Here is a 12,659-nt window from a genome sequence, read left to right on the forward strand (position 1 = left end):
AGTAAAAAAGTATTGTTGAAAACTCATCACATTCAACATTTAATCACTCACTCACTTGGATAGAGATGGGTTTTTTAAGGAAAATGATCATATAACTATAATCTGGTAAAAGCTGGGATCTCTGGGCATGTCCCCTGCAACAGAAAGAAAAAAAACCCTCTCATTTGGGACTGAGGTTTCTGGGACAGAGAGATATGATTTAGCCAAGGTTGACAGCAGTGGGTAACGTTGTGCATTGTCTTTTCACAACTTGAGAGGACAAACTATGAGTGAGATAGAGATCTCTTTACGGTACAAGTCAATGTCTGCATCAATCTAACAAGTGTGCTGTGTTCTGCAGTCCCCATGACTGTTTTAAGTCGTATTCCCTGACTTATATTACACCAGTCTGGCAGTGCCTGCATGCTGTTTTTTTCCTTGTCTGTCAACTTTTCTCCTTTTTCGTATCTTTTTAGAAAGAAACTGAAATGCTTCCAAACATCCGATTTAAAACCTGCTTTAGGTTCGATCATTTCCAGCTCTTTTTCATCCCTGCTACTAGCAGCACACTCCATTTCCGCATTACTGGATCTGTAGTGGCAACAGACCGCAAAGGATGATGCCCACGCCTGGGCTGATGGGAATTGTAGTTTCCGATAATCCTAATCGATAGTGAATGTGTGTGTGTATTTTACATCCACTTATCTCTCTGTTATTTCTAACTATCTGACAACATCTTGACATTATAATGATAAATAAGACAGTGTGTGGCAGCATTCAGCTATTAGTCAAGAACATTTGTTTCTTTCTGCAAGTTTTACATTTAATAATAAAAAATAAAGTACAATATCACAGCTTAGATTAATGTTTTGTGTCTAATTCTGTAGCATGATGCAAAGAAAATCCTACTTAGACGGTCAGAATTTCAACTTTATCCCAGTATTCTGACTTTTAAAGTGATTGTTTTATTTTAATAAGTCTTAATTTCAACTTCTTGTCTGTTTTTCTGGGTTAACAGGCTTCCATAGTGAAAGGCTTCAATGACTTCATCCCCTCAGGATGTGTTTTCTTAGATTTTTTGGTAAAGTGTGTAACATACTCGATAAAGCCAGCAAACAGACAGTAAAACAACACCTAGTTAGGGAACGCATTCTTGATAAAATCAAGTAAAAATAAAAATTGTGGATTTAAAAAAACAAAACAAATACAAAAGTTTAAAAAAAATTTAATTTAATGTTATTGCCAGGCACATTTTGCATTACTGTACATGTGCTGAATAAAAAAAAAGGTAAAAACAAAGCACCTACATGGCAAATTCTTAATTAAAGTGGATGAATGGATAATCGCTGAATTAGAAAAGTGCAAAAAATATATATATTTACATTGCAGGCTATACTAAAGGATGTGTAGAGTAACTGTACAATGTAAACAACAATTAATGATACCTCAAGCTGATGATTCACAAACTGGGTAGAGCGGTGGGTCCACCAGACTAAAGTGGCGAACCGCTAGGCAAACTAGGTTGCCCAAACTCAGTCCTGCAGGGTTGGTGTCCTGCAAACTTTAGTTCCAATCAGGCTAGCTCAGGAATGGGCAAACTTGATCCTCGAGGGCCGGTGTCCCTGCAGAGTTTTGTTCCAACACTAGTCAAACACACCTGAACAAGCTAATTAGTGTCTTCAAGATCACTAGAAATCTATAAGCAGGTGTGTATGATTAGAGTAGGAGCTAAACTGTGCAGGACACCGGCCCTCCAGGACCGAGTTTGCCCACCCCTGGGCTAGCTAATCAAGCTCTTAGGCTTTCTAGAAACATCCGTGCAGGTGTGTTTAGGCAAGTTGAAGCTAAAATCTGCAGGACACCGGCTCTGAGTTTGGGATAAAAGAAAATGTTTACTCCGTAGGTCTCAAACTCAATTCATAGAGAGCTGGAGCTCTGCAGTTTTGCTCCGACCCTATCAGACACAGCTGATCCAAATAATTGAGGTGTTCAGAACAGTCATGGACACCTTCAGTAGTTGGATTAGCTGTGTTTGATTAGGGTTGAAGCAAAACTGTGCAGAGCTGCGGCCCTCCAGGAGTTTGAAACCTATGGTTTCCTCCTAAATGAATATTATTTCATTTCGAACTCACCCTCAGGCCATTCCAACCCTGTAAGAGTTTCTGTTCAATACAAAAGAACATATTTTAAAGAATGTTCGGGTTGCCAGAGACTTAGAATTGTAGTGTGTGGTAAAAAAAAAAATCATTTTATAATTTGGAAAGAGGTGAGGGTGGGAAGATGATAAAAATTTTATTTTTGGGATGAACTGACCCTTCAAATTTTTTAGGTTTATTATCAATCTATTAGACTGACTTGAAATCATGAAACCCACTTGAGGAATTTCTCAAAATGCCCATGGTATATTCCAAAATTAATTCATACAGGTTTGAAATGACTTCAGGGTGAGTAGACGATGAAATATATACATTTTTGGGTGAACAATCCCTTGTAGTGGAAAAAATTCAATGTAAAAAAATATCCGTATTTGTGTGTGTTTCCGTATTTTGTGATTCATGAGTGTTTTTTGTTTATTTATGGTTGTGAATTGCATTATGGGATGTTGATCTGAGCTCTGTCAACTTTTGATGTTGAAAATGCAACTCTACATTGACTAGCACTAAAGATTAATTGAAATTTTGGTAGTTGGAGATAATATAATGTATAAGAAATAATCTATAGAGAAATAAGTCTGTAAAACAACAGATGTTGTACTGGAAGTTCATGGCAAGGGTTTTGTACCATAAAATACAACACCAACCCAGACAATACATCACATTAAACTACTTAAAATAAAAATCACTTTATCAAACTTTTAAGGTTAAAAGCTGTCAGAAGGAAGATCAAAGTCCTATAATGCAATTTAAAAGCATAAATAAACGAGGAAAAATAAAAACATTAACCAGAAAACTGCTAATTTACGGATATTTTTTTGCAGTGAACTAATATGTATTGATTTAATATTCCCTGGTTTAACAAGCAAACCCGTTTAAATACTAAAAGAAAGTATTTATACATCATTTACATATTTAATATGATCTTTTTAAATATGGAGAAAACAACATTATAGGACAAAAATGGTTTCAAGTAGGCACTGCTGCCACCTTGTGGTCGGCACCAAACACAGCACTCAGTTTCACTAACGAATATCCCATGCCATGATTAAATAAATAATCAGTAAAATTGTAGTTAAACACACTGACACTTACTCATTCATTTCCATTAGCTAATGGCTTATTGCTCGATTTGAACAAGCCAGAGCAGGATGTATTATTGATTCTTCATCAGAACTCATTAGCACACAAATAATAGCATCATGTCTCCTCATATCTAACGCTGACTCAGCTTTGCTCTATCGTTGTCCCACCTCGTGTTCAGATCCTAGAGAGGTTTTCCTGTAGGCCTCATAGGAACAGGTTTACTTTAGCTGGTACTAACTTGCAGCCAGTGCTGGAAAAGTACTTGCTGTCATTTGGTGTGTAGTTCATAGCGCCTCCTACTGCTGATGCCACGTCTTTACGCTGGCACTCGCCCCGCTGGCAGAGCTCCCGCTGGGCACAGCGCTCCACGTGGCGCCGTAGCAGCGGAAGGAAAGGCACAAAGCGAGTGATAAGCTTTTCTGTGATTATTCTGGAGTGGTAGAACCCACCTAGGAAACAAAGTTCATCCACAGATTAGATTGCCTTCACTGAGGGACAACACGCAGCAAGTGATTAGATGACCACTTTAACAGTATGGCTGCGCACAACACTGGAAAAACTGACAATGCAATTTTTGTGTGATATGCTTTCTAATAATGTATAAAACAGAGTGTTCTTGGAATAAATAAATCATTCCATACTAATGTGAGCAGCTGGGGTGACCGTTTGGAGTTGACTTCACAAGAAAATATTCTTTTCAGTACTATTTTGCTTATAAATTTGAATACGTTCAATTCAACAGGACTATTAAAACAAGAACAATTATTCAATTACTATTGTTATTATAAATAAAAAAATAAATATTGCGAAAACATTATTGCACTACAGAGAATAAAAATTAATGTACTTTATAGCAAAATGATAATACAGTTTTTTAAATACAAAAGGGTTGATCACAAATTTGAATTCGATCATCATTTACTCCAACTGTTCATAAACTTCTAGAGGCTTTTGAACATGAAAAAGGGCATTTTGAAGAATGATGGAAACCGAAAGCCATTGACTTTGACCTCTAATGTGATTATCAATAGCTACTGGTACATTCTTCAAAATATCTTGTTTTGTGTTCAACAAAGCAAGTGAAGAGTAAGAGAGTAAATAATCCTAAAAATGTGGGTCGTGGCTTGATGACCATGTAAAAATGTGGATCCCATGGCCAAACCAGTTGAGAACCACTGTTTTAATGCATTGCAAATGGCGAAGGCACATCGTAAGTCACTTCAGGAGGAGGTGTGAATTAATTTAGCTAAACATGGTCATCTTCCGGAAATAATACTAACGATCCATCAGGTAATGTTTTTCCCTCGCTCTCTTTCTGTTTAAAATTGTAGGTAATGCGATGTCAACAAAATTTTTCCTCCACACCCCATAAGATGGGACAGCGCATCGGACATGAATAACGGTGTTGCCTAGGTTACTGCAGTAAACAAAACAGTATGTTGTAAAATCCAGCATGATTTTATATATTTATATCCCAATACTCACAGACTAAATTGAGGCAAACTTTAGCATACAACTGTACGTTGTATAATCAAAATGATACAAAATGCAATACCTAAACAGCATTTAAGACTTTTAATACCTTTTAGAGCAGTGGTTCTCAAACTGTGGTACGCAGGCTTCCTTCTAGTGGTACGCGGAGGAATTAAATATGTCATATACATGCTACATATATTTCAAAATGTATAAAAATTATTTATATAATATGCCATATATGACATATAGACTATATTTCTGAGGTAATCTGCCACGTTTTTTTTTTAACTGTGCAGAGTTGTAGCTGCTTTACTGGGCCTACTAAGCTACTGTATTTCAATACTGCTCATTTTGGTGGCACTTGGAGAGACAATTTTTTTCTGAGGTGGTACTTGATGAAAAAAGTTTGAGAACCACTGTTTTAGAGGCCTTAAAGGGCCATGACACCCCCCACTTCCGGTTTAAGTCTACTTCAGAATTTTTTCAAAAGATGCATGATTAATGGGCGTGGAGCTCCGCGAGCACAGGGCAGGAGTGGCCGTAGCCAGCAGGGAGGAACGTGAGCGAACAACTGTTGTTGTCAGTTAGCTCACAAAATGAGACAAACCGTGAGGAGACGCATGAGTTTAGTTCACAAAGTTAAAATGCAAAGAAATGAACAGTGATTTAATGCCCTGCTACATTTGTTATTCGTAATTTCATATACAGATAACCACAATTTATATCATTATAAAGATAAGTGTGTTCATGTAAACACTATAAATGAGGACTTCTCCTTCAATCCCAGTATCCAGCAGACTCAGTGCAGCAGGTCTCCTGACCTGTCTATTTTAACCATTAGCCCTGCTGGTAATCTGGAGGATTTAGGCAAACACAGCAGCATGGCGATGTGTCTGAATGTGAACGAACTCCTGATAAAAGACAGCGTCCGCATTCTCTAATTTTCGTGCTGCTCTCCCGACAAAAAATGCTAGCAGCACACACACAGCTTTGCTGTATGATCGGCCCTGACAAGATCGCGGGGGAAAACATGCAACAAACCCCGTGGATCATGGAAACAAACGCATATGAGCCTTCATGAACGGCTAAATACTGTGCCGTGGTTTCCGTGTCTCTCAGCTCGGGCTTGACACTGGCAGGTCTCATGAATAATTAAGCAGCCGGCTCTTCTCATAGGATAAGAAAACTCCGCTGTGAATAATAATGAGAAACCGACGCGTCATCATTGCACTTGCAGCACTGCGCTACGTCACCAATTTTGATCCCGCCCCAAAAATCATTTTAAACCCGGAAGCTGAAATTAGCGGACACAGTTTTCCCCACAATTAAAGCTGACAGGTGCTAACATTGTCTTAACTGATGCTCAACACACACAAATCTGTTAATATAAAAAATGTTCTGCGGGGTGTCCTGAACCTTTAAAAGTCTCTAAATGGATTCATCAACTTTTAATAATTTAAGACCCCGTGTTTTAATATTAACAGGACTGAAATGAAGAAAATGTGACACTTACTGTTCTTGTTATTATAAACAGCATCAGCAATACTGTCCTCCAGCTCATCAGGCTGAATTTCCTCTCGATCTCGACCCGCCCGACGACTCTCTAATGCAATTCTGTTCACTATCTCCTCACCTGCAGAACTGAAGGAAAAAATAAACAGATATGGAAATCCATTCAAGTTCTTTGCTATGAAAAGTAATGTCTTCCTGAGGAATGGAGGTCGGTCTATCGCAATGAGCATATCAAATATCACTCCATTAATCAGTCATTGAGGCTTACCTGATGAATATATAAATGGCCTTGCGGTAGTTGGTCTGGAAGAGAATGTGATAGGGGCCTAAATGCGGTTCTAAAACGTCGATCACACCTGGAGGCATTTTCTCCATCTCATCAAAGATGAAGATTGAACGAGCGCAAGCGGTGAGGCTTTTCTCAACCCGTCGCTTTAGATCTGACTGTGCACAAAACAAGACAACAAATACATCAACATTACATAGATCAAACAGGTTCTACTGAGAGTATACAAATATTATTGCGTTCCTATAAATGGTTGCCAAGTTGGGCGAGTTTAATCTGTTTTTGCAGATTACGTTTTTTTTCACACAGGTAAAAAGTTAGTTTGCTTGTGTTAAAATATTATTCCCATTTTGCAATCTAGCAATGATAAAACCGTGCTAGACGGTGAGTTATGCAGGAAAGAGGCAATGGTAGGAATTTGCATAAAGCATTTCCCACACACCCACTGCTAGTTTCAGGATCATTTCTTTAAGCTTGATGCCTAAAATAAATGCTACTTATAATGAATCCCACCATGTAATACTTGTAATATTCTTTCTTTTTTCTAATCTGAATCTTTTGTTTATTTAGAAGTATTTCTGGTGGAGGGGAACTAAAATACAGGTTTATGAGGTTTGTTTAAAAAATAAAAAATAAAATAATAATAATAATAATATATATATATATATGGTAGTCTATTATTTACAACATCGATACAATATTTTCAACATACCAGGAAAAAGAAAATTTGTTGTAAATGAATAATTAATATATAACTACACACACCAAATAAATGAATACATTATATCAAAAAAGTAAAATAATATTAACTGCCATCATGCCAAAGACATGGAAAATCATATACAGTTGAAGTCAGAATTTCCCAAATGATGTTTAACAGAGCAAGGAAATTTTCACAGTATGTCTGATAATATTTTTTCTTCTGGAGAAAGTCTTATTTATTTTATTTCTACTAAGATAAAAGCTTTTTTTTTATTTTAAAAATCTACTTTAAGGTCAAAATTATTAACCCCTTTAAGCTATATTTTCTTTTGATAGTCTACAGAACAAACCATCGATGTACAATAGCTTGCCTGATTACCCTAATCTGCCTAGTTAACCTAATTAACCTAGTTAAGACTTTAAATGACCCTTTAAGCTGACTACTAGTGTCTTAAAAAATATCTAGCAAAATATTATGTACTATCATCATTGCAAAGATAAAATAAATCAGTTATTAGAAATGAGTTATTAAAACTATTATGTTAGGAAATGTGTTGAAAAAATAATCTTAAATAATCTCTGTTAAACAGAAATTTGGGGAGCTAATAATTCTGACTTCAATTGTATATAAGAAATCTATTAAAGCTAAAATGTATTAAAATGTGTTTTAAAAAGTCTCTCTGTTAAACAGCACTTGGGATAACATGTTAAAATGTTTTCCTCAAATGTTTCCTATAAATTTATTATTGTTTTCCAGTCAAAAAATTGACTGTAAAATATGTATTTTATTTTCCAGTACTAGATTGGGGCTAGAAGGGTATCCGCTGTGTAAAACCTTTGCTGGAAAAGTTTGCGGTTCATTCAGCTGTGGCGACCCCTGATAAATAAGGGACTAAGCTGAATAAAAATGAATGAATGAACGTATTTTTATTATGGCATATTTAGAGTTTGATAAGTTCTGCTTTAAAATAGGGTGACTGAGCTATATTTGTTGCACAAACCTGGCAACCCTGTTTTACGTCAGTAAATCCACACACACCCTGTACTGTAGCACCCTGTCGGCTGAAGGAAAGTGTAATGTGGGAATAAACTGATGGATGTATGGACTCCCCATAGCCGTTCCATAGATGTGTCGTCCAATCATTGAGCTGACTAGACTTTTGCCAGTCCCGGATGATCCATGGAAAGACAGCACTAGTGGTCTGTCTGGGTTTTCATTTTGTAAAAAGTTCACCACCGCTTCTGAGACAATGTCCTGAGCCATATGCTGTCCATAAAGATTTTTATAAAGATCCCACTCTAAACCTGTAAAAACAGACACAGTTGGGCTGATTAAATGGGTTATTTAGTATAAAAACTGTTACTCACAATTGACATATTTGGTATATGATACATTTACTGAATGATTATATTACACATTAGTTTATCAATCCCTTAAAACCTATGCTTGAGATTACCGTGTACACACTTAGGACTTTTTCCTGTGGTGGTGGATAAATTTAATATTAAGAATAAAAAAAATAATGTAAAACACAGAAGCATTGTTTTACTTCATAAACCTCCATGCATCAACAAGAATCACAATTAATTGGCTTTTGTCAATATACACTCACTGGCCACTTTATTAGGTACACCTCACTAGTCTTGTGTTAGTCCATATTTTGGTCCAAATTGACATGATAGCATCATGCAGTTGCTGCAGATTTTTCGGCTGCACATCCATGATGTGAATCTTCCATTCCACCACATCCCAAAGGTGCTCTATTGGATTGAGTTCTGTTGGCTGCGGAGGCCATTTGAGTACAGTGAACTGATTGTCATGTTCAAGAAACCAGTCTGAGATGATTTGCACTTTATGACATGGCACGTTATCCTGCTGAAAGTAGCCATCAGAAGATGGTTACACTGTGGTCATAAAGGGATTGACATGGTCAGCAACAATACTCAGGTAGGCTGTAGCGTTGACACAATGCTCAATTGGTACTAATGGGCCCAAAGTGTGCCAAGAAAATATCCTGCACACCCTTACACGACCACCACCAACCTTAACCATTGATACAAGGCAGGATGGATCCATGCTTACATGTTGTTGAAGTCAAATTCTGACCCGACTATCCCAATGTTGCAGCAGAAATCGAGACTCATCAGACCAGGCAACGTTTTTCCAATCTTCTATTGTCCAGTTTTGGTGAGCCTGTGCAAATCGTAGCCTCAGTTTCCTGTTCTTAGCCGACAGCAGCGGCACCCGGTGTGGTCTTCTGCTGCAGTAGCCCATCCGCCTCAAGGTTGGACGTGTTGTCTGTTCAGAGATGCTCTCCTGCATACCTCGGTTGTAGCGAGTGGTTATTTGAGTTACTGTTGCCTTTCTATCAGCTCAAACCAGTCTGGCCATTCTCCTATGGCATCAACAAGGCCTTTGAGCCCACAGAACTGCCTTCTCTGTAAACCCTAGAGATGGTTGCTCATGAAAATTCCAGTAGATCAGCAGTTTCCAAAATACTCAGACCAGCCCATCTGGCACTAACAACCATGCCACATTCAAAGCCAATTAAATCACCTTTCTTCCCCATTCTGCTGCTCGGTTTAAACTGCAGCAGATCGTCTTGACCATGTCTACATGCCTAAATGCATTGAGTTGCTGCCATGTGATTGGCTGATTAGAAATTTGCATTAACAAGCAGTTGGACAGCTGTACCTAATAAAGTGGCCAGTCAGTCTATATGTTTTATATATTACTCTGGTAAGTGCTGATAGTTGTTGACTTGCATTTTATGAATTACCAAGGACCACCATTTCAGCTAAAATCGATATTCAACTAAAGAAGAAAAAAAAAGGACAATTTATTTTACTCAGCAAATTAAGAGCAGATGTATGTGTGTGTGTGTGTGTGAGTTGGCTTACCAAATAAGTAAATAAGATATTATTAATAAAAATATATATGACAAAGCACTTATATGTCTGCCAACTGTCCTGTGTAATAAAATAAGCATAAATGTAAAATTAATAAATGAGGTTTAATACATTTCACTAACCTCAATTAAGCAAATCTATAATAAGATGAAAATCATTTGTTTATTTTGTTTGATGAACTCTCATACAGCATTTCCTTTTAGTATGCATACCCAAGCAACAAAGAGAATTTGTTTGTTGTTTATTATTGCAAACATTTCATATTATCAGCATCAGATTACGGTTTGGACATTTTGCCATGGTGAAGTACAGTTACGTTACTATTTATCAGAATGTCAAAACAATGCCTAATTGCTATTTAATTTCACAGAAAACATTTGATATAGCGTGCTATCCTCTATACATTTATTATATAGTCGCTTCTAGTATGACATATACAGCCACTTAGGGTTGCTCACACAAAATTGATTCAAGTTTGAATGTATAGTCATAGACCATTTAAAGAGACCATGTCACTGTAAACCAGGGGTGTCCAAACTCGGTCCTGGAGGGCCGGTGTACTGCATATTTAGTTCCAACCCCAATTAAACACACCCGAACCAGCTAATCAAGCTCTTTCTAGGTATACTAGAAACGTCCAGGCAGGTGTGTTAAAGGAAGTTGGAGCTAAACTGTGCAGGACAGCGGCCCTCCAGGACCGAGTTTGGACACCCCTGCTGTAAACTATGTAATGTTAGCATCTCGGTTGTCTACAATGTGGTCAGCTGTTTAATAAAATATGTAAAAATGATAAATGAGGTTTAATACATCTCACTAGCCTCAATTAAGTAAAATTATAAGAAGACTAAAAAAATATATATATTTAGTTTGATGCACTTTCTCTGCCGTCACATCAGATTTCAGTGACTTTTACACACGTTAATGATTATTATGCTTACATCCAAAGGCATTCTTTCCTTTTAGTATGTATATTTAAGAGCAACAAGGAAAGTTGTGTTGTTAATTATAGTAAAATTGCATATTATCAGTAACAAATTCGTTTCTGGAGATCATGGTCCTGTGTGTTGTCCCAGATGATCAACTGCCATGGCAAAGTACAGGTACTGTACTATTTATCTGAGTGTCAAACAAAACTAATTCTAATTTCATTTAATAATACGTTATAACATTTGCTATAGTGTGTTAAAATGTCAGTTATCCTCTATGCATTCATTTTAGAGTGACTTCTAATGTCATGTTCAGCTAAAATGGAAAGTATATGTAACTCTTTATATATTATGACAATACAGCCACTTAAGTTTGCTCACATAAAATTGATTAAAGTTTAAATGCATAGTCAAAGACCATATAAATTAGCCAAAGTCACTGTGAACTATGCAACGTTAGCATCTCGGTTGTTTACAATGTGGTGAGCTATCACTAACAATCAAACATAACGTTAAAGGTAAACCAGGCCAATGTAATGAAAAGAAACGGAGTGCTGTTTGATATTTTTTTCCTTCAAAGAAATCCCACAGCTTCTTCTGTTGGAGCTGGCAACCCAACAGAACACATCACAAGCTAATGCTAGCAGTCTGTGCGCTGGAGACAGCTGTTAAAATCCCCCAGTTTACCTTACCTTTTATGTCTGGTTTGTAGTCACAGTCGCAGCTGTCAGATATTGAACAAAATATAGATTTCATCTCAAACCCGCTACCTAAAGACGTACAATAAATTAAAAGTAGTGTAAATATCATTGTGGCTCCCACTGGAGCACAGCTCCGAGATCAGTTGAATGAGAAAGCGCGACAACAGCGCCGCCACAGGAACTAGAAGGCCACAAACTGATTCACACATGTTCAAGAGTCGATTCTTTCGAGCAGTTCATTTCCAACAATTCTGATTCCATTACGTGATAAGATAATTTAGTCGCCGAACTAAATTAAAGATTAAATATTAGATGTAATATTATTTAGTATTTAAAAAAAATGTATTTCTTTGTTTCAGAATTAAGAAATGTAATAAAAAACACAGAGAACGAGTTTTACTTCGAGCAACATATGCACAAATGTCAATTCACACGAGAAACTTTTTACCTGTATTTTAATATTATTAACATTTAAATATATTTATATTTTTACTGTTTAAATACCACATTTAAAGTTATTGTCAAAATTTCATTTAATATTTTACACCTCTTTATCATTTCATTTCCTTACTTAATATTCTGTTATTTTTAGGCCTATAATTCAAGTTCATAGCTTTATTTAGGTTTTTGAGTTTTATTTCCCCTGTTGTCTTTGTTGTATTTACTGTATACTAATGGAGGCCCATTTATCAATAGGCTAGTCGTTGATTCATTATTAAAACGAAAACAATTAATCGGAACCCACATAACAAAATTTCTCTGGCCCAGCTCTGGCCCACACAATCAGGTTTTGCTTGGCCCAAATGCCGCAGTGAATTACGGTACATGACTGGACCAAATCTGGCTTCCAGACAAGGGCCAAACACAGACCATATCTGGGCCAAGTCTCAGCCAAGTTAATAACTCATAACTGGGCCTGAACTGGGCC

The 12,659-nt window shown here is 36.8% G+C and overlaps 1 protein-coding gene across 1 annotated transcript; it reads right to left on the reverse strand.

Moving 5' to 3' along the window:
- Positions 1–2,594: 2,594 nt before the first annotated feature.
- On the reverse strand, positions 2,595–11,886 carry tor2a (torsin family 2, member A). The gene is given in 5 exon segments (NM_001034180.2): positions 2,595–3,667; positions 6,208–6,335; positions 6,475–6,650; positions 8,234–8,499; positions 11,723–11,886. Coding segments are annotated over 5 exon segments (933 nt in total). The 5' UTR covers positions 11,841–11,886; the 3' UTR covers positions 2,595–3,422.
- Positions 11,887–12,659: the final 773 nt, after the last annotated feature.

This window comes from Danio rerio, chromosome 5 (assembly GCF_049306965.1).
Source record: "Danio rerio strain Tuebingen ecotype United States chromosome 5, GRCz12tu, whole genome shotgun sequence".
Classification (NCBI taxonomy): domain Eukaryota; kingdom Metazoa; phylum Chordata; class Actinopteri; order Cypriniformes; family Danionidae; genus Danio; species Danio rerio.